The sequence below is a fragment of the Ursus arctos genome, unplaced genomic scaffold (assembly GCF_023065955.2).
Source record: "Ursus arctos isolate Adak ecotype North America unplaced genomic scaffold, UrsArc2.0 scaffold_17, whole genome shotgun sequence".
Taxonomy (NCBI): Eukaryota; Metazoa; Chordata; class Mammalia; order Carnivora; family Ursidae; genus Ursus; species Ursus arctos.
In genome coordinates, this window is record NW_026622841.1 from 23,946,746 (window position 1) to 23,967,977 (window position 21,232).

At 43.6% G+C, this 21,232-nt stretch overlaps 2 protein-coding genes, 3 non-coding genes and 1 pseudogene across 9 annotated transcripts; 5 read left to right on the plus strand and 1 right to left on the minus strand.

Annotated features, from left to right (window-relative positions):
- Positions 1 to 1,332: 1,332 nt before the first annotated feature.
- Positions 1,333 to 5,181, plus strand: RPL17 (ribosomal protein L17). 2 transcript variants are annotated; one of them, XM_044382994.3, is made up of 7 exons: positions 1,333 to 1,387; positions 2,131 to 2,183; positions 2,273 to 2,313; positions 2,836 to 2,970; positions 3,210 to 3,308; positions 4,189 to 4,380; positions 5,100 to 5,181. In XM_044382994.3, exons 2-7 carry the CDS (start codon positions 2,144 to 2,146, stop codon positions 5,145 to 5,147), a joined length of 555 nt encoding a protein of 184 aa, XP_044238929.1. In that variant the 5' UTR covers positions 1,333 to 1,387; positions 2,131 to 2,143; the 3' UTR covers positions 5,148 to 5,181. The 2 variants fall into 2 exon arrangements, with proteins under 2 accessions (XP_044238929.1, XP_026352071.1); XM_026496286.4 differs by having other exon boundaries at positions 1,367 to 1,645.
- On the plus strand, positions 1,982 to 2,047 carry LOC113253604 (small nucleolar RNA SNORD58). Its single transcript, XR_003315491.1, has one exon. It is a non-coding gene; the product is annotated as a small nucleolar RNA SNORD58 (small nucleolar RNA).
- On the plus strand, positions 2,394 to 2,458 carry LOC113253603 (small nucleolar RNA SNORD58). Its single transcript, XR_003315490.1, has one exon. It is a non-coding gene; the product is annotated as a small nucleolar RNA SNORD58 (small nucleolar RNA).
- Positions 3,061 to 3,127, plus strand: LOC113253602 (small nucleolar RNA SNORD58). The gene has a single exon (XR_003315489.1). It is a non-coding gene; the product is annotated as a small nucleolar RNA SNORD58 (small nucleolar RNA).
- Positions 5,182 to 6,057: 876 nt separating the features above from the next.
- CUNH18orf32 (chromosome unknown C18orf32 homolog) lies at positions 6,058 to 11,037 on the plus strand. 4 transcript variants are annotated; one of them, XM_044382995.3, is made up of 3 exons: positions 6,058 to 6,182; positions 8,828 to 9,107; positions 10,140 to 11,037. In XM_044382995.3, exons 1-3 carry the CDS (start codon positions 6,073 to 6,075, stop codon positions 10,203 to 10,205), a joined length of 456 nt encoding a protein of 151 aa, XP_044238930.2. In that variant the 5' UTR covers positions 6,058 to 6,072; the 3' UTR covers positions 10,206 to 11,037. The 4 variants fall into 4 exon arrangements, with proteins under 4 accessions (XP_044238930.2, XP_026352072.1, XP_026352074.1 ...); XM_026496287.4 differs by having other exon boundaries at positions 6,098 to 6,182; positions 8,923 to 9,107; XM_026496289.4 differs by having other exon boundaries at positions 6,102 to 6,182; positions 8,920 to 9,107.
- A 7,626-nt stretch (positions 11,038 to 18,663) lies between these two features.
- LOC123000877 (60S ribosomal protein L17-like) lies at positions 18,664 to 19,188 on the minus strand (annotated as a pseudogene).
- Positions 19,189 to 21,232: the final 2,044 nt, after the last annotated feature.

The following is a 21,232-nucleotide window of genomic DNA, read 5'->3' on the forward strand; positions in this document are numbered from 1 at the left end:
TTTAACCCAGCTTGACCCAGTACGTGGTCGGCCAAACCCTCAAAGCCTATTGTAGCCTTTATTCAACCAGTATTGGCATGGTGTCCCTCTGCCACAAAACTTCCATTGTGCCATAGAACACGGTCTGCAACACTAAAGATCTGCACAACTCCTCGGGGTGTGAATCCTGGGTTGTTTTATGGCATCGCTTGCCTTGTGTTTACTCCTTTATAGAATGTGTCTGTGTCTTGCTATCTTCCTAATTAGACAGTAGACTGCCCCTTGGCATTTACTATATGCAGACAGTGCATGGTCCGCCCTGTATATGCAGCAGCTTCTTGATCAAATGGATTCATGAGTGACAGAAAGAAAGAAATTGTTACAATTCCGTGGTTTAGGCCACTCAGTCTGTGATGCTTGCTTTGTTACGGCAGCCCTGGGAGACTAATGCCACGCTTTAGGCGCACCTGTGTGGCTCAGTTGGTTAAGTATCTGCCTTTGGCTCAGGTCTTGATTCCAGGGTCCTGGGATGGAGCCCCGCTTGGACTCCCTGCTCAGTGGGGAGTCTGCTTCTCCCTCTCCCTCTGTGCCTTTCCCCACTCAGCCTGCGGTTGAAGCCATGTGAGGGATGGGAATTACTGAGGAAAGACCATGGAATCCATCCTCTGCCTGGCAATGGGAGTGGAGTCCAGGAGAGGGATCTGGGACTGAGGTCTCCGGAATGCAGGTCAAGGAACGAAGAGTGCTTAGAGAATTGTCTAAAGTTCTTTCACTTAGAGTTTTAATTTGCCTGGAATGCCTTCTATTTCAAGGGCGACTTGAAATAGAAGACCCAAAGCTAAGCGCTGATACCACCAATGGCCAGATAGATGACTTGAGTGAGAAGAAAGAAAAGATACTGCCCAAGGGATTTTTCTGCACCAGAAGATCTAGAAGTGTCACTCTTCAACAACTGCAGTACAACTGACTGGGTGATAGTCCCCTCCTGAGAATTTTCTGATTATCGGAATTACATCCCATCCTTTACAGCTTCGTAATTGTCCATTAACCAACCACTTTTAGGGATACATGATCACATAATCAAATCTAACAAATGTTAGCGAATAAATGTCTAGTCTACATATCACATACGTGATCCTGTCCTAGAACTACAACCCTGTTTTTGATCGATTGATAGTTAAAATCCGAAACTTTTTTTCTGGATACCAAAGAAAGGAGAATTTTGAGACATTCCCTAAAAGGGCAATTCGTTTCCAGACCTTCTAAAACATATTCCACACTCCCTTTCTCCTAGCTCTCCGCCTCCTTTCAAATCACATTTTTTTCCGCTGGAAATCTCGCGATAGATCGAGTTCTCATGAATTCTCCCAGAAGCCCCTGCTCTTCCTCTTCCCCCAAGCGGCCTGAGGTGAGTGACTGTTTGCCGTGTCTCCCCGACTGCCGAATCCTCCGCTCATCGCCGCCATCCTGGCTTCGGTGGTGCTGATGTCCATTCACCCGGGAGAAAGGCTTCTGCGGCTGTTGATTCTTCGCTGAAGGGGATGTCCCTCGGTGCAGGGGGCCGTGTCGGAGCAGAAGGCCGCGATGGGCGGGAATGGGGGTGGCGAGGGGTACGGGCGGCCTGTCGTCAGTGCCGTTTCCGACTCCCGAGGGCCCGTGTCTTGCGGTGAGTGCTGGCGAGTACGCGGCGCGTGTGTGGCTGCAACGAGAGAACGTTTGGGGGGAATAAAAGTTAAAGTCGAGTTGAGCCTTTACCCGTTTGAACGAGGGTTTCAAGTTCAATGGCGCTTAACGTAGTAGCCCAGAAGTACCTGGGAGGACGGCAGCACCTCTAGAGAAGAAGCGTCCTGCCGCACCGAGCCGTCGAGTCCCTTTACTCTTGAGGGATCCGGAGGGGGGTTGAATCTGTTTGCCTTCAGAAGGCGAGGGGGCGCCTGAGGTCCGTGTCACTAGTGTGCGTCAGCACTGCCGCAGGCCCTAGTAGCACTGGAGAAGAGGATGGCCGCGATGATGGCATTTCTTAGGACACCTTTGGATTAACCGTGAAAACAAGTACTTGCTGAGCGGCTGTCGGTAGTAGTGAATGCGTACTTAGACGGCATCGGTGACCGTAAATACGTGTTGACAGGATGCCTTTCTGTTCCCCTCCAGGTGACCTCTGAAGATGGTTCGCTATTCGCTTGACCCAGAAAACCCTACGAAATGTAAGTGAATAATATATTCCTTATTTGGGGGGGGGGGGTAAAGGGAACAATGAGATACCCAAAATTAACCAAAACTTCTTGTTCTTTAGCATGCAAATCAAGAGGTTCAAATCTTCGTGTTCACTTTAAGGTATGGAATCAACTTTTATGCTCTGAGAGTTGTCACGTGTTCCGGTGAAATTTTTTTTTTCCCCCTTTCTGAAAAAGTGACTGCAGTGATGCGTTTCTTAGGACACCTTTGGATTTACCATGAAAATTAATCATTTCTGAGCGGTCACCTTTGAGACATTGATTCTGTAATCAGTCATATAATGAGCTCTTTAAGATTCACGGAATTGGGTAAAACTAAGGAGAACTACTTAAGAAACTAGTGTAGAGATCAAGATGATGGGACACATACAATTACAAGATGATGGGGTTAAAACCATCATATTCCATTTAATAGGGGTTTGGGATTTATTTTTTCCTAACTTAAAGCCAATTCTCCCTGGCTTTTAATCACAGATTTTTTTTTCTCACTACATTACCTCAGCTTTCAAGAATGGGAAGTCTTTAATTCAGTGTTGACATTTTGAAAACAGAATTGAGTGTTTACTTGGAAGAATTGTTAGCCTTTAACATGGTTAACTCAGTATTTACTGTTTATACCTAGAACACACGTGAAACCGCTCAGGCCATCAAGGGTATGCATATCCGAAAAGCCACCAAGTATCTGAAAGACGTCACTTTGCAGAAGCAGTGTGTGCCGTTCCGTCGCTACAATGGTGGAGTTGGTCGGTGTGCCCAGGTGAGAGCTCCTAGTTGCTATCTGAAATGACATTGTAACAAAATGATTGGGTGGGGTAAGAATGGTTAGGATCTGTCAGGTTCTTTCTGGTTGCTGTGATGACTAACTTAGGACACCTTTGGATTAACCATGAAAAAAAAACTGTGTTCTGAGCAACCTTGATAAAATAAAACTCATCTTGGTTGTAACACTGATTTGAATCGGGGGAGATGACTAATCTACTCTTGGATTTCTTTCAGGCCAAACAGTGGGGCTGGACACAGGGTCGGTGGCCCAAGAAGAGTGCTGAATTTTTACTGCACATGCTTAAAAATGCAGAGAGTAATGCTGAACTTAAGGTACCCAAACTATTAACATCTTTTTTTGTATACAGCTTGGATGGTTGTTCAATTACTGTTGCTGTCGTCCAGATGTATTTATCTTAGTTTCTCAGTAGCTAAATTTCCCATTTTTTTTTAAATCTCTGCCTCCAATTTCTGGGAGACCAAAATTTTGTCTGTGAAGATCTTCAAAAGCATGGTCTTCAAGTCTCACTGTTTTCCTCTTTAGCCCCAGTGCAAGCAAAAGAAACATTTTCTCTCGTGTATTTTACTCAAGGGTTTATAACTATCTGGTATCATAGACATTTTTGGTAGTATGACTTGTAAACTTCACAAAATATTTGTAAATGCGAGCAGTAGAAATCTTGGTATTACACAGGAACAAAAAGAGGTTCCCAAAATGATTGCCTTAGTAACGGTTAATGTGGCTTGTTGCCTGTGTTCATAATGGAGAGACAGGTTAATTCTGATTTTAAAACAATGAATATAGTTAACAGAGCAGGGTCTGTCTTTCTTGTGCATTATCCATTACTCTTTGTATTTAGAGATCTAGGCCGGACCTGGAGTTAATGTAGGTCTGGCTATAGCCCTTAGAGCTGCTAAACCTCACTGCCAAAATCCTTTTTTTCATCAAGGCTTAGAAATTGACACTACCGGATCCATACCCCTTAATGACTTTTAGGGAGGCCACTTACAAACTACATATAGCACTGAGTTTTGATAGTTATTTAGACTTAAGGAAAGATGCTTAGAATAAAGGTAAAAGCAAACAATTGAACAGATACGCTATGTAAAGTCTTTCAAGAATTGCCTTATAAAGGTGAGGACTTGATCCAGTGATTGGGTTTGTGGTGTTGAGATAAAGATGTTGATTTGATTTTGTTCTCCCTCTTCCCAGGGTTTAGATGTCGATTCTCTGGTCATTGAGCACATCCAGGTGAACAAAGCCCCCAAGATGCGGCGTAGAACGTATAGGGCTCATGGTCGGATTAACCCGTACATGAGCTCTCCCTGCCACATCGAGATGATCCTTACTGAGAAAGAGCAGATTGTTCCGAAACCAGAAGAGGAGGTTGCACAGAAGAAAAAGGTAAACTACTTAGTCGTTGGTTGGTTTTATTTATGATACTGGCTTTTTTTGTATTTTGTTGTATCAGAACTATATAGTTATCTGCTGATGGCCCCCCCTACATATCCATAGCCGCTTTAAATGCAACATGTGCCAAAAATGGGCCCTTCCCCTCTTCCCCCCACCTCTCCAAACTAATAAGTTTGTTTTTAGTAAATGATCCCATTCGGTTCTTTAAGTTGGGAACCTGGGAGTGATTCTAGACTCCCTTCATGCCTAATGAATTTAACTTCTATTGATTTTGTTGCTTAAGTACATTGTCTTCCATTCTTTTTTTAAGATTTTATTTATTTTAGAGTGAGAGAAGGGGGAAGGGGCAGAGGGAGAGAATCTCAAGCACAGAGCCCCACTCCAGGCTGGATCTCATGATCCTGAGATCATGAGCCAAAACCAAGAGTGGAACGCTTGACACTTAACTGATTGAGCCACCCAGATGCCCCTATTATCTTCCATTTTTATTGCCACTTACATATGGTCTCCCTGCCTCCAGTCTTCAGCACAAACTCCCTGCTTACTCTGATTTCCTTAGGACTGTCCCCCCCCCCATGCCATTTCTCTATGCCAAAGGACTCCCTTTACTCTGATGCTTTCTGTTTTTCTTGAGCTACTACCTACTCCTTTACGATGTAGTGCGAGTTTCTCCAGGAAATTTGTAACCGACCTTTATTTTTCTTTCCCAGATATCCCAGAAGAAACTGAAGAAACAAAAACTTATGGCCCGGGAGTAAATTCTGCACAGAATAAATGCAAATAAAAAGAGAATGTTGGTGTCTTTTATTAAACACATTTCGAGTATCCTCACAAAGTGGATCAAATGCATTTTCTTCTGATTAGAATTAGAAACAGATTATTGTTTGTCCTATGCCATTAATTTTGGTTCATAAACATGCTGTTTTGAATTTCTTGGTGCTTTGCATAATGGAATTTGAGCATGGGCATATTTCTGAGTTTTTTTCCAACCACTTTATTGAAATTGGACACATTGTACGATTAACCCAATTACAATTAAATAGCTTTTATTATATTCAGTTATGCATCCGTCGCCAGGCAAATTTTTGGACATTTTCATTATCCTAGAGAGGAAACTTGACAGTGTGCCATCACTCCTTATTAGGCCCTATCTGTTCCTGAGCAACAATTATGTAGATGTCTATGTAGATTTGCGTACTCTGACGTCATGCAAATGGCCCTTTGTCACTGGCTTTAACTTTGCATAACATGTTCTCATTTCTCTTGGGTCTATAACCAAGAGCCCAAACTGTCCTACCGACTGTGAGGGTTCCAATTTCTCCAGTTGGCCTAACTGCTGTCTAGGCGGGGTAAAGGGGTATAGCCGTTTCTTGTAAATAAACGCTTAAAACTCATTCCCTGCCCTTGAATTTCCGACCCTTTTCGACTAGCGAAGTGAACAGTAGAGGCACAACTGCGCTGGCTAACAGCCTAACCCTCACATGCAAGCGGAGTAACGTTCCCAATGGTGAACCACCGGCACTGGCGTTAATCTTTTCATGTGCTGGATTTTGCCCGAGCTTCCGGGACACGAAATGCTTGCTCTTCCTCGCCTTCCGCAGGGTTTGAGCTCTTAGCGCTGCGCCGGAAGCCGGAGCGCGCCTCCGCTTGGGCGTCCCTGTTACGTCCTGCGCGCCTCCCCGGATGACGCAGGCGTGCCTTTGTCGCCCCCTTTTGCGGTGCCCATTGGCTCCGCGGCAGCACGTCCCTCCCTCCGGAAGTGCGGACATTTCCACTCGGACCCGGTGGTCGCGGTGAGTGGGGCCGGGTGGGCCCGGGCTGGCGGCTGAGGATCGGGCGGAGGTGGGCGGTAGCCCTGGCCGGTGGCTTCGCAGGCTCTAGCCCGGCGGTGCTGAGGGAGCGCCGCGCGCTCGCAGTTGGCCTGCTCTGGGCCCCCACGGCCCGGCAGCGCTTTCCCGGTATACCCTGCTTCGCCCTCCAGACGCGGGCCCCTGCCTCCTCGGTCCACGGCCACTCACCTGCTGGCCTGCGTCCCGCCTCTCCCTGTTTTTCTGCGCGTTTCTTCTCTTCCTTGGCCTGTATTGTCGGCTTCACTTCGCTCTCCTATCATCTTCACCACCGTTCGCTCTTATTGTCTTCTGTCTTTTCAGTCGTTGTCTTGGACGCAGCCTGCTCCGTAAAATGATGTGCTTAACTGGGTTACTTGACGGGAGGTGGCGTTCCCCCACGGTACCTGCCCGATTTCTAATAGAGCCTCAGCCTTTCTTTTCCTTTGCATTCCATTGTTGTCTCGGACGAAGCCGAATGAAAGAAAATCCCTCCTCCGACATTTTGCTCGCTTTGTTGTACTATCTGAAAATTGGGTTGGTGAGAGTAAAAATATTTTATCGGTTTATCATAGCCACCTTCTAGACCTTTATAAGCCATATTTTCCAAATGTATGAAGTAAAATCTCACCCCAAAGAGTCATCTAAGGATTAAAGAAGAGATAAAATACAGTAGTTTGATTAAGAAGAGAGCTAACAATTTTTATAAAAACCATGATTTTGACATAAGTAGTTGGTAGCACTTGTTCTTGAGAATTTATTTAAAACACAGTAATTAGAAGTAGGTAAAAATGGATCTGTGATGGACTGCCAGTCATTAACTTAACCTAGTCCTGGGAACACTATCAGTTGTTTCGAAGGGTTTAAGTTGGGTTTTGAAGGCTTGGTAGGAGGGGAATAACTTAATCATTGTATTTTTGTTCGGGAAAAGGCAAGAGCATTGAGCTAGGAAACCAGAATTGGGAATTCTGGTATTAGCCAACTCTAGTTACTATATAGCTCTTTGTGAAGTTTGGACAGGTCGCAACTTTTGAATCTGTGTGTGTGTGTGGTAACAACACTTACATAGCACTTAATACATGCACACGCTATTCTGAGCTTGCTCTGGGCTCTTCCTTATTGACATACCTAATCCACATTCACATCCCTGGGAGATAGGCTGTTGTTTTCATTTTCCACAGGAGGGCATCAAGGCACAGACTCATTCAATAGTTTGCCCAAGAATACCATCTCGAAGGTGGTGAAAGCAGGTCTCAAATTTGGGCAGCTGCCAGCCAGTCTTCTCTGATTCTTAGGCTCTGCTGTCTGTAAGAGTGCCAGACCTAAACCAGATGACCTCTTAAGTCTCTCCAGATCAAGTTCTAAATGTCTATGGCCAAAAATAATGATTCCTTGAAAAACGCTGAAAAAGACTCACTGCTCATTTTGACTTATTTTAATCAGAAAATATGCTGTTTAAAATTTTGAAATTTTAAAAATCCAGCTATGACTCCTTTATAAAATAGCTGATCATTCCTTGATGTACATTTATATGTTTACTTGTTTATAACTCTTATAATTCATCTCAAAGTGACATTTAGATTGGGTTATCTATACCACTGCTGACTTGTATTGTGAATAATTTTAAATTGCCTCGGTGTCGTCATGGTGCTGACTCCCTTGCCAGCAAGTACTACTAAATTTATAACATTTTGAAAATAAATTTTAATGTCCTGAATGATTAGCTTTATGCACTGTTCTGAAGCTTCTTAGTTTTTCAGGCCTTCTCTAAGGAATTAAAAATTCCTATAAATTTAAGAGGTCTTTGGTTCAATAGTGTATGATGGAAGTAGTATCGATTCTTTTTCAAGAAATTGCTGATTTGGAGAAATTCCAAGATAATTTCTAATCATTAAGGAAATTAGAGGTGTTAACTTTTTTTTTAAAGATTTATTTGTTTGAGAGAGAGCACCCACACGTGCATGGGGAAAGGGACAAAGGAAGAAAATCTCAAGCAGACTCCCCACTGAGTGCTGATTCCCAACTCTGGAGCTTGATCTCAGGACTTGAGCTGAAACCCAGAGTCAGACCCTTAACTGTGAGCCCCCCAGGCTCCCTTATGGGTGTTAATTTTTTGAAATGGCCAATGTACTCACAACAATAATAATACCAAATAAAATATTTTTATTACTCAATTTTACCTTAATTGCTACTAAAAAGAAGAAAGCAAATATATCAAAGGAGAGTTTTTGCCTGGGAAGGTCCAGGTGGTTTGCAGTGTACAGGTCTTCCACACTGACACCTTAGTGAACTCCTTATTAGAGGATTTGCCCTTAGCCTTGGAGGTTCAGCTAATTAATACCGTCAGTCTCTGGAGACTACGAGGCTGGAGTTCTTGAGAATTACAGGCGCTGATAAAGGCCAGGGGCCGGACTGCCTAGTACCCAGCAAAAGGTAGTGTCCTTCCTTTACCCTCACGTTTATGGGTGGGAAGCAGCGATCGGAGAGGTTGGGAGGCAGGCACCTCACTGTTATTGTCATGTCTGGCACCTCTCACTCCTTTACAGAGAGCAGCGTTTTTATTTAGTAGACTCGTGCTTTTAGCTAATACGTGATTTTGGCTTTTCCTTTAGTGTAGAAACAGTCCTTTCAAGTTATCTTCATCTAGGTCAGCGCCTTCAGTCGTCCGGCGCCGATGCACTGATCTGTCTTTTGCACCTGTCAGCAGTCCAGGAGCTCCAGCCTGGGAGGATGGTGTGCGTTCCTTGCGTCGTCATCCCGATTCTGCTCTGGGTCTACAAAAAGTTCCTGGAGCCGTACATATACCCTCTGATTTCCCCCTTTGTTAGTCGGATGTGGCCTAGGAAAGCTCTTCGAGAATCTCACGATAAAAACAAAGGCATAGACTGCAAGGTAAGAACATTAAAATACCTTGAAGAAGGGCAGGTGAGGAGGGGGGTCCAGTCGGGGGAAAATACTTGCCTTTGGAAAGGCAAGTTCTGGGAACCAGAAGCTTCATTAATGTATCTCAATTTCTTTTTTCTTTACTTTTTTTTTTTCTTAAGATTTTATTTATTTATTTAGAGAGAGTATGAACTGGGGGATGTGGTCGGGGCAGAGGGAGAAAGAATCCCAAGCAGGCTCCATGCTCGGCATCGAGCCTTTTGTGGGGCTCTTTCTCACGACCCTGAGCCTAAATCAAGAATTAGATGTTCGGTCAATTGAACTGCCCAGGCGCTTAGGCTTAATTTCTTTTTTTTAAAATAAAGGGTTTGGGGGTGCCTAGGTGGCTCAGAGGGTTAAGCATCTGCCTTTGGCTCAGGTCCAGGGTCCTGGGATTGAGTCCTGCCTTAGGCTCCCTGCTCAGCAGGGAGTCTGCCTCTCCCTCTCCCCGTCCCATGGCTTGTACTCTCTGGAGCACACACTTGCTCGCTCTCTCAAATAAATAAATAAAATCTTTTCAAAAATAAACAAATAAAATGAGGGGTTTGGGATTTTTTTAAGTAGTTAACATTTGGTTTAAGCTAAGGTTTTAAACTAGACTTCTGATTGGTGTGTTTGTTCCTTATCTTATAGCCAAGATAATAACCAATATTTATTTCTTGGCTGGTAAGAGTAATAGTAAATAGCTAATGGACGAGGGGAGATGATACTAAAATATGTCAGTTTCACTGATTGATAACTTTGGTAAGAGATTTAGTTGGAAGGATCATAGAGATTTTTAAAAAAACAAAAGGAGGTGATTTTTAAAATGAATGTTTGGACAACTCTGTTTTTCGCGTTGGTTCTTGGTAAGTTCAACTTCACCTGTGTTGTGTACTAACTTAGCCGCCCTGCACATTTCTAGAAGCAGAGTTTTTTCATTCTGAAATTTGTTGTTGGTTTTTGAAGAGATTTCTTATAATGGGTTGTAATAATATCTAAAATGGTTTTTTTAAATTTTAGGGCGCAGACATAAATGGATTACCAACAAAAGGACCAACGGAAATCTCTGATAAAAAGAAAGACTAAAGTGATTGTTCCAAAGGATCTCATTGTTTTAAAAATGGACCTGATAATATGAAGCACCTTGCGTGTAATTGTCTCTGACCTTTTTCTCTGAGACCAGAATTTATTGGGATAGATAGCTTAGATACTTACCTGATACTAATCAGGAAATACATGCTATTTATATTTAAAATGTGTTTAGTTATATTTAATGATCTCATTCCTGAGTTCCTATTTCATTAAAGTAGCTTCCATTTCTGTTACCACAGTTATGAATAAATAGAAGGTTTATGCCAGTAGACACAGCTACTAACTCAGTACTCAAAAATCGTTGGGCCTCTAGCTTTTGTTCAGGCTTTTTGAATTTGAGCAGAGTACAATGTTACTGTGAAACAGTGCAGTGAGAATGCGGTGAAAGGAAAGGGGGTTTGGGAGATGATGAGGACTTGAAACATAAAGATATAATTACTGTCCAATACAACGGAGCAGCCTACTTATGAGAGTAGTAATTACTGTGTATTGCTCTGAGGAAAATAGAAAAGAGGGAAATCGGGGAAGCGCCTTTGAAAAATGGAATACCTTTTACAGAAATATCTAATGTATATTACAAAATTCTAATTCTTGTTGCATTCCTTCTGTTCTTACAAAGTATATTAAATATTCAGTTTAGTTTGTGGTTCTTTTTTCCTTTATAATTTAAATATTTAGGGGCGCCTGGGTGCCTCAGTTGGTTGGGCGTCTGCCTTCGGCTTGGGTCGTGGTCCCAGGGTCCTGGGATCGAACCCCACATCATCTGCTTCTCCCTCTGCCTGTGCTCCCTCTCTCTCAAATAAAAAATAAAATCTTAAAAAAAAAATGTTTGAAACGAACATTCTTTGCCACATCAGAAAGCAGAATTATAGTGTGATAACATCTGGATAGTTGTGAAACAATCTTTTTCTTTTTTTAAAGAGTAGATTGTATCCATTGTTGTTGCATACCAAGACACTCCAAAATTTAGTGGTTTTTAACACAGGACTGGGTGGTTCGTTGCTGCTCTGGGTCTCCATGTGGTCTTTCCTCCCTGGCCTTCTTCACATTAGTGTAGGGATGTATAAATATTCGAAGATGAGGAGCCTTATCTTTCCATTGTATGTATTTATTCCCTATGGGATTGGAAGGAGAGGTTAGAAGGGACTCCTGCCCTTGAAGTCCTCGGTCCTGAGTTTCTGTAAAGCTGTGTGTGTGGTCAAGTCATTGATTCATCCTGGATTTCATTTGATACAAATCAGTAGCTTTCAGTTTTTCTGCTCCAACCCACCCGAAGGATAAGACAAATAAATCCCCTTTAGCAACTATATTCAGTTGATTAGGTTGTGGTGGGGTTTTTTTGCATAGAATATCCTCTGGTTAGGTTTTTTTTTTTAAGGTATAAAAACTATATCATAGAAATAGGAGATGTTGGGGCACTTGGCTGGCTCAGGGGCACTTGGCTGGCTCAGTCAGTGGAGCATGCAATTCTTGATCTTGGGATTGTAGGTTCAAGCCGCATGTTGGGTGTAGAGATTACTTAAATTCTTTTAAAAAAATTGTTCAGTAAAAGAATGCAAGAGCAAGTTTAATGAACAGTTAATGTTCTTTCTCTACCTTTATTCTAGCTCCACAGATGTAACCACTGTTAGTTTTCCGTGTAGCTTTCTACCAACTTTTTTTTTTTTTTAAGCTGGCTCCATGCTAGGTGTGGTGCCCAGTGTGGAGCTTGGAACTCGTGACCCTGAAATCAAGACCTGAGCTGAAATCATGAGTCAGACGCTTGACTGAGCCATCCAGGTACCCCTCTAGCAACTTTCTCAATTTGTTTTTATTAAATATATCATTTTAAAAAAATCATATTGTAAGGCTTATAATGTCCAAACTCCCTTAGTCCCCAAAGGTATTACTCATTTAGTTGTTGCTGTGTCTTCTGTTTTATCTCCATATTTCTAAATAATACATACATATATACTGTTATTTTTGGAGTTGTCAACTCTTACCTACTTTCTGCCATGGTTCAGATGCAGCTGTCGTGCACTGTAAGTCCCTCTACTCTCACACCTCCTCCTGATATGCTTCGGTAAAATTGGGTTGTCATTAATTAGTATATCATTATGGGCACGCCGGTTGCCTTCCGTGTGCCCCTCCAGAGCTGCTGCCTGTGCCCTACTTTGCTGCCCAAGAAACTGTAAACTACATCAACAGACTTCCCCGGCCTCTAGATTCTGTTGGGTATTGCCAGTGGGGATCTGTAGCGGGGGACGGGAAGGCAGGAGGAAGGGAAGGAAGGTTGGGAGGTCAGGGTATTTATTCCCTGGGCTGCCTCCCTTCAGGTCCTCTTCAGGTCAATTGTGTTCCTCCACCAAAAGTCCCTGCAACCTCAAGTTGGCCAACTGCATGTGACTCCTTTCAGTTTCCACTAACCTCTCCCTCCCCTTGTTCTTTTGGGCCTGATAGGGCTGATAGCATCTGTTACTGCTGGCCCCGGGTTACTGCGTTATCTCAAGGATGCCGTCTGCTTTCTGGGACGCTGACCAATACAATGAGCGTGCAGGAACTCCGCACTGTGTGGGGTACGGGCCTGTAGCAGTCTCCCCGTATCTTCGGCTTCTACAGCTTCCGTTACCTGCGGTCACCCAAGGTCTAACATGGTCAGGTCACAGTGCCAACTCCCTCACCTCACTTCACCTCACCAGGTAGGCGTGTTACCCTCACATCATCCCAAGAAGGATAGGTACAGTTCAGTCATATTTTGAGAGTGATCGCATTCACAACTTGTTACAGTAGGTTATAATTGTTCTATTACTGTTAATCTCTTACTGTGATTTAAGTTTTTATTTTTAAAAATTTTGTTTATTAGAGCATGACGGGGGGAGGGGCAGAGAGAGAGGGAGAAGCAGACTCCCCACTGAGCAGGGAACCCGATGTGGAATCATGACCTGAGCCAAAGGCAGACGCTTAACTGACTGAGCCACCCAGGCACCCCCACTGTCTGATTTATAAATCAAACTTTGTCATAAATATGTATGTGTAGGAAAAAACAATACGTCTAGGGTTCGGTGCTACCCACGGTTTCAGGAATCCACTGTGGGTCGTGGGACATATCTCCCCACAGATAAGGGGGGGACTACTGTAGCCTGATTGTGTTTCCTTTCCCATACGAGCATTGGTTTTCTGGAGTTATTAATTACCTTTTTCTCCTGATGCACTTCCTCTCCTGACTGGTCTTCTGAGGCCTTCGCCCCTTCTAACAGCCTCACACTCAAGCACTGGTTCCCAGTCTTGTGTTTTACATACTGGTAAAAAAAGTTTTTAAAAAGGTTGGGGGGATGGGGCGCCTGGGTGGCACCACGGTTAAGCGTCTGCCTTCGGCTCAGGGCGTGATCCCGGCGATCTGGGATCGAGCCCCACATCAGGCTCTTCCGCTATGAGCCTACTTCTTCCTCTCCCACTCCTCCTGCTTGTGTTCCCTCTCTCGCTGGCTGTCTCTATCTCTGTCGAATAAATAAATAAAATCTTTAAAAAAAAATAAAATAAAATAAAAAATAAAAAGGTTGGGGGGACTGATACACAGTTGACAACTTTATTTGGCCCACTAAGAATAGTATAAGAGGCATAATGTATTATCACCCTTATTTCATAAGACATTTTGACACCAAAAAAATGAAAAAGACATGAGAATAAAGGAAAATAATAGCCCATCAATTTAAATAAATTTACGAAAAATTTTTATGGAAAATTCACTATTTTGTCCATATTTTTCTTTCTTTTTTTCTTAAAGATTTTACTTATTTGAGAGAGAGCACTCATAAGCGGGGGGAGGGACAGAGGGAGAGGGAGAAGCAGACTTCCCACTGAGTGCAAAGCCCCATGCGGGGCTCCACACGGGGCTGATCCCAGGACCCCAAGATCACAACCTGAGCCAAAGTCAGACGCTTAACCGACTGAGCCACCTAATCACCCCTTTATTTTTCTTCTTTTTATAGTTGATTGGTGAAAACTTATCACCTGCCCTTGGACTGGATTTGGTAGCCACTGATCTGTACCACACAAGGGTTCTCTTGTCCCAAAATACCAGCCCTGCCATCTGTCAGTCATGTTTCAGGGGTGCCTTTCTAGTAAAAGCTACTCTCGGTTAAATACATATACCTGGCACTGTGCAAGAGTATTTCACACACATGATCTCATCTGATTCTTAGAAAACCTTGAAATACAAAGAAATAGGAACACAGAGTTTAAAGATGTTGTGTGGAGAGTCCAGGATTTCAATACTATCCTCTTAGGTCTTTAATACTGACCCCTTCTGGAGCAACGACAGCTGCTGAGACTGGTAAGACCTCGGTGGGAGTGACTGAGCAGAAGTGGAGAGGAGAGTGCGCACTGAGCAGTGTGTGGGGGCCTGTTTTCAAGTTTCAATTTTGCTCGCCTTGCACCGGCATGACTGACTGACCTAGTTTTCAGTGGCTTATTTTTGCCTTAGGTCATTTTAAGAGCACTTCCGGTCTCTTGGTGAGACAGGCTCATTTTCCCAGCTAATTCTTCAAGGCTCACCTGAAAGACTTGGTTTTTGTCACATTTTCTTCATTGCTAAGCTGCCTCCCTAGGAAACACAGGTGAGTCAGCACTTCCTCAAAGTGACTACCACTGGCCGGCTGGTCTTTTCCACAGACTGACAGGATCAAAAAAAACTTTTTTTTTTTTAGATTTTATTTATTTATTTGACAGAGAGACAGCCAGCCAGAGAGGGAACACAAGCAGGGGGAGCAGGAGAGGAAGAAGCAGGCTTCCAGCAGAAGATCCTGACGTGGGGCTCGATCCCAGAACGCCGGGATCATGCCCTGAGCCGAAGGCAGATGCTTAACGACTGTGCCACCCAGGCGCCCCCCCAAAAAACTTTTTTAACCACTGATCTTAAGCCTTCTGAATTCTCTAAAGCTAAATGTCCTGAGTGAATTCATAATCCAAAGGGGAGAAGGTTCCTCTTAGTTTTCTCTCCAGGGAGCTACTGGCTTCCAACCTCAAAGCCTTATTCATTGACATGGTGACAGCTTCTTAAGAAGCAAAGACAATGGGAAAACTTAAGTGAAGCAAGAGGTTAAAATTAAGAAGGTAAGAAACTGCAGGGAGACTGAAGGGTCACTGTGTGGTAGAGTAGTCACAAAATATACTAAACACTCCAAATGTTGAACCAGTAGGGATTTTGGAGTAGATCTAAACCAGTGCTCTCATTTCTACTATGGTTAAGGGAGGTAGCCAAGATGCTGGAACAGGACAAGAGTGGGGTCTCCTGTAGGATTGCTATGTACAGTTGTGCTGAGTGTGCACTGATCAAGTTCAGAGGGCACCATTTACATGGACAACAATGTAAACGATGCCCTTAGACCTATGCATTGCACACCTGCAGCTATAGACAGAGGTCTACTCCTGAATTGTAATTCAGCAGGTGAAGTTTCATACTTCCTTGGTGTGTTCCTCTTCTGTTGCCGCTTAACAAATTATCACATATTTAGTGGCTTAGGGACGCCTGGGTGGCGCAGTCAGTTAAGTGACTGCCTTAGGCTCAGGTCATGATCCCAGGGTCCTAGGATCAAGTCCCACATCGGGCTCCTTGTTCAGCGGGGAGCCTGCTTCTCCCTCTGCCTCTCCCTGCCGCTCCCCCTGCTTGTGCGATCTCTCTCTCTGACAAATAAATAAACAAAATCTTTAAACAAAACAAAAACAAATTTAGTGGCTTAAAGCAGCACAAATTCATCACCTCACGGTTTTGGTAGGTCAGAAATTGATGTGGTATGGCTGGATTCTCTGCTCGGGGTTTCTCCAGGCTACAAACAGGATGTTGGCCAGGTCAGCAATTCTCATCTGGGTTCCCAGTCAGCAGAATCCACTTTCTTGCTGTTGCAGGACAGGTCCTGGTTTTCCTTCTGGTCAGCTGGCGACCACTCTTAGCCCCTAGAGGCTGCTTGTAGGCCTTGGTATGTGGCCCCCATAGACAGCTTACAACATGGGTGTTCACTTTCTTCCAGGGCAGCCAGAGGGTGTCTCTCTGACTTCTAATCTTCTTGTGATTAAATTAGACCTGCCTAAATGATCTCTTTTAAGGTCAACTAATTTGGGACCTTAATTATATCTGCAAAATCCCTTCAACATCAGTGCCTAGATTAGTATTTGATTGGTGTTTGGGAGAAAGTGTGTGTATATCAGGGGCCAGGGATCTAGGGGCACCACCTTAGAAGTCTGCCTTTTACACTTGTCCCCTCTCCTGACTAAGGATTCTAGTCCTTCAGTGACTTGGGAATCTGTTTTGGATCTGGATGCCATGGTCTGCACCTATCAGTACACCCAGGCTTCACTGGTTTTAATCACTGAAGAGTTTATAATCTTGAAATTTAAAGAGCTACTCATGGGGCACCTGGGTGGCTCAGTCGGTTGAGCATCTGTCTTCGGCTCGGGTTATGATCCCAGGGTCTTGGGATCGAGCTCCGAATCGGTCTCCCTGCCCAGGGGGGAGTCTGCTTCTCTCTCTCCCTCTCCCTCTGTGTGTATGCCCCCTCTCTCTCTAGCTCTCACTGTCTCTCAAATAAATAAATAAAATCTTTTTAAAAAATTGGCCATCGATTGGCTAATGTGAAGGAAAAAAAATAAAGAGCTTCTCAGCCTTTTCTGACCCCAAATTGGATGGCTAGAAATAATTTCAGGTGGAGGGGAAGAGGAAAGGAATTAAATAAATAGTGTATTTCATAGAAGAAGGGCCATAGGGGCGCCTGGGTGGCACAGCGGTTAAGCGTCTGCCTTCGGCTCAGGGCGTGATCCCGGCGTTCTGGGATCGAGCCCCACATCAGGCTCCTCCGCTAGGAGCCTGCTTCTTCCTCTCCCACTCCCCCTGCTTGTGTTCCCTCTCTCGCTGGCTGTCTCTCTCTCTGTCGAATAAATAAATAAAATCTTTAAAAAAAAAAAAAGAGGAAGGGCCATAAATATATAGAAACACACATTTCGGCAGGGAAGTGCAAATTTAAAACTACAATGAGAAACCACCAGAATGCTTAAAATTGAAGATCAGGAGTTGGGAGGATGAACAGAAGGGGTTCCTATAAAGTGCTGGTGGGAGTGTAAATTGGTACAACAACTTTGGGAAAGAATCTGGCATTATCTGGTAAAGTTGAACACGCATATACACTCGCTCCTAGAGTTTACATTCCTACAGTCTAGATTCCGGAGAAAAATGTGTACTTGTGTATCAGTAGCCATGCAAGAATATTCTTAAAAGCACTGCTTATGTAATAGCCCAAGCAAAACAAAACAACCCACAAAAAGTCGATCTAAAATAGGAAGGATTAATAAATTAGTATGAATAAGCCCTGTTACAATGCTCTAAGTGGGGTTCAAAAAATTCCGTCGTGTAAACTGTGGGATGATATAATTTGCGGTTAATGAAATGATGGGACAGCCTTGCTTAGTTCCCCTGGCCCAGAGCCCGTCAGCAACTATTTGATAGCCAAACTTACAAAGTATGCCTATGCTAGAATACTACCCAGCCTGAGAAATGAATCAACTCAGAAGTCATCTGTGTTGCTCGAGGTATGAATAGTGGGTACTTCTGAGGGGTAGTAATTGGGAAGGAGAACAAGTGAGCTTTCTACCGCTCTGTAAAGGTTCGATATCTTTTTTTTTTTTTTTTTTTTTAAGATTTTAAAGTAATCTCATGGGGCTCAAGCTTACAACCCTGAGATCAAGAGTTGCACGCTTTACAGACCGAGCCCGCCAGGTGCCGCCTGGAAATGTTCTATATCTTGAGGTGAGTGGTAGTTACACAGATATGTCAGGTGAAGACTTAGATATATCCTTAACGTTTGCCAGTTTACTCTGGGCAAGTTAATAAAAAAGTGAATTCGTTTAGATAGTGAATTCTTAGATGTATGCATCCACATGGGTAAATCTCAAAAAGAATTCTAGAAGAAAAAAACAAGTCACAGAATAACGCCTACAGAATGATTCTGCTTTTATATAGTTCAAAAACAGGCAAAACTAAGGGATGCAAAGGTGGTAAAACTATTCTGAAAGTCTAGAGAATTATCAGAGAAGTTAAGATGGTGGTTCCCTTTCTGGGGAGACACGCGATCAAGAAGTACAGAGCGGACTCCTGGGATATTGTTCCTATTCTGTTTCTTAGGTGGGTTGTGGGTTTCACATTATTCTTAGTTTTAAACTGTGTCACTTATATGTTTCTTTTCATGTATGATAGGTTTCACAATTTAAAAAAGAGACAGCAGCAGCATGGGTCAGCTCTCCAAAACTTTTCACTTCCTAATGCGTCTTTCCTAAATTTTAATGTAATGTTATTCTACAAATAATACATTGATATAATCTTTAACATAAAAAAGTGTTTTAAGGCAGATAGTATAAAAATCCTTCCTCACCACCCTCATCTTAGATTTTTTTAAAAACTTTTATTTGCATTTATTTTATGCAGAATTTACTCCCTGGCCATCAATTTTTGTTTCTTCAGTTTCTTCTGGGATCTCTTTTTCTTCTGTGCAACCTCCTCTTCTGGCTTAGGAACAATCTGGTCTTTTTTGCAGGAAGGATCATCCCAACATCCAGAGGGAGCTCACGTATGGCTTAATCTGACCATGAGCTCTGTACGTTCTGCACCTCCCCTTAGGGACGTTGTTCTCCTGGATGTGCTCAATGACCAGAGAGTCTCCATCTAAACCCTTAATTCATCACTATTCTCTGCATTTTTAAGCATGTGCAATTTCAGCATTCTCTTTGTGTCACCGACCCTGCGTCCAGCCCCACTGTTTGTCCTGGGCACACCTCCGACTTCCCCACTGGAGCAACGGAATGGTACACATTACTGCTGCAAAGTGCCATCTTTCAGATGCTTGGTGGCTTTTCGGATCTGCATACCCTTGATGGCCTGAGCAGTTTCACGTGTGTTCTTCAAGTGACCACGAAGATTGGAACCTCTTGATTTGCGTGATTTCGTAGGGTTTCTGGGTCAAGTGAATAGCAAACCATTTTCAGAGAACACCTCAGGCCGCTTCCAGGAAAAGCCACCCTAGATTTTCTTTATGGTGACTTTTTTATTGTTGACTTTGAAAATAGACTTTAAACACATTGAAGGAAAAGAAGTGAAATTAACACACGAACAATCCTTCAAAGCCTACTCCTCTGTTATCCTCGATGTTTATATTTTATTTTAGTTTTTATTAAAAGAATAGTATATACTGAACCCCATGCACCTATAACAGTGCCTGGCCCAGAATAATCAATATTTGTGGAATGAATAATGAATGCTCTTTCAAAAAAATTTTGATTTCAAAGTGTATGTATATTATAAAAAGTAAAAATTCCTTACTTTCCTCCTTCCCATGCTCTTTTAATCCTGATGATTGTGTCAAAGGAAAAAGCTTCTACATTTTGTGAATCCCTCACTTAGCACTTTTTAGGAAATTTTGTGTTTTGATGGTCTTTAATAGAAGAGGGTTGTGTGCCATTCAGGGTCCATTGGCAAGTGTTCGGGGCAGGGGAACCTGTGATGGGTTGGCTCCTGTGATACTGTGATTTATAATTAATATATATGCGGTCTTCACATTTGTGGCACACAGCTCCTAAAATTCTGGAATTTCCTTCTTGAACAGCATGAAAAAAATGTGTTTTGGTATGTTAATGATGTAATTCGAACCGCACTTTAGGATGTGGGCTGCTTGCTGGGAGAGCCTACCACAGGATTACCCCAATTCCACCCCGCTGACCTCCCAGGAGGAGAGAGGGGCTGAGGGTTGAGTCAATCGCTAAAGATCCATGATTTAATCAATCTGGCTATTTACTGAAACCTCCATAAAGACCCCCAAAAGATGGGTTTGCAGAGCTTCTGGGCCGGTGAACGCATGTGGAGGTGTGGGAGAATGGTACTCATACAGGGGTCACAGAAGCTCGTCCCCCTTTCCCTGAACCCTGTCCTTTGCCCCTCTTCCATCGGCTGTTCCTGTGTCCTTTTACAATAAATCGGTGATCATTCTACTAGTAAGTAAAATGTTCTCTGCGTTCTCTGAGCCACTCTACCAACTTAAACCCAAGGAGGGGGCATGGGATCATTTGCTTCATCATCAGTTGGGTTAGAAGCACAACCTGGGCTTGGGATTGGCATCTGAAGGGGGACTGGGAGGGCATGTTGTGGGACTGAGCCCTCAACCTCTGACATCTGATGCTCTCTCCAGGTAGATAGCGTCAGAGCAGAGTTGAATTGCAGGACACCCAGCTGGTGTCAGAATTGCTCGGTGATGTGGGGAAACCTCTTGCCCCTACACTGGAAATTGGTACCAGAATCCTTTTAGCCCCATTTAAATATCACAGCCTCTGGGAAGCCTTTCCTTTCTTCCTTTCAGAGGGTCTCTTGTCCTTGTGCCCTGCAGGCTGCTTTCAGGGGTTCTCCTTCAGGTGACCTTGGGCTACAGATAGCTGGGCACCCGCTGAGTCTTTCACAGGATGGTGAGCTCTTTGCATACTGCCACCTCCCAGGGTACCTTGGGGAACACATTTTCTTTTCTTTTCTTTTCTTTTTTTTTTTTTTTTTAAGATTTTATTTATTTATTCGACAGAGATAGAGACAGCCAGCGAGAGAGGGAACACAAGCAGGGGGAGTGGGAAAGGAAGAAGCAGGCTCATAGCAGAGGAGCCTGATGGGGGGCTCGATCCCAGAACGCCGGGATCACGCCCTGAGCCGAAGGCAGACGCTTAACCGCTGTGCCACCCAGGCGCCCCAGGGAACACATTTTCTAAATGTTTTGGAACTAAATTGAAAAAAAAAAATAAGCACAGTTAGAAATCACCAAATGCTAAACCAGCAAATTAACTTGGATATCTCTCCCTGATATTTAGTAGCATGTGAAAGGGTGGTTTAAGTGAGCTTTTCCAACAGCTAAGCCACCACTCTGACACCTGGTGACCCAGTGGAGGGTTTGGAGGTTCGGGTCCCTGCTCTCCTGTGCTCTTTCCCCTAGATATCCCCATCCCCATTCTCCACACAATGGCAGGAT

What these genes read in the sequence shown, in the direction of transcription:
- CUNH18orf32 (XM_044382995.3), top strand. Translation starts at nt 6,073, where the DNA reads ATGACGCAGGCGTGCCTTTGTCGCCCCCTTTTGCGGTGCCCATTGGCT. An exon ending in ACTCGGACCCGGTGGTCGCG is followed by an intron (nt 6,183 to 8,827) that starts GTGAGTGGGGCC and finishes CTTTTCCTTTAG; the next exon opens with TGTAGAAACAGTCCTTTCAA. An exon ending in ACAAAGGCATAGACTGCAAG is followed by an intron (nt 9,108 to 10,139) that starts GTAAGAACATTA and finishes TTTAAATTTTAG; the next exon opens with GGCGCAGACATAAATGGATT.
- RPL17 (XM_044382994.3), top strand. Translation starts at nt 2,144, where the DNA reads ATGGTTCGCTATTCGCTTGACCCAGAAAACCCTACGAAAT. An exon ending in ATCTTCGTGTTCACTTTAAG is followed by an intron (nt 2,314 to 2,835) that starts GTATGGAATCAA and finishes GTTTATACCTAG; the next exon opens with AACACACGTGAAACCGCTCA. An exon ending in GAGTTGGTCGGTGTGCCCAG is followed by an intron (nt 2,971 to 3,209) that starts GTGAGAGCTCCT and finishes GATTTCTTTCAG; the next exon opens with GCCAAACAGTGGGGCTGGAC.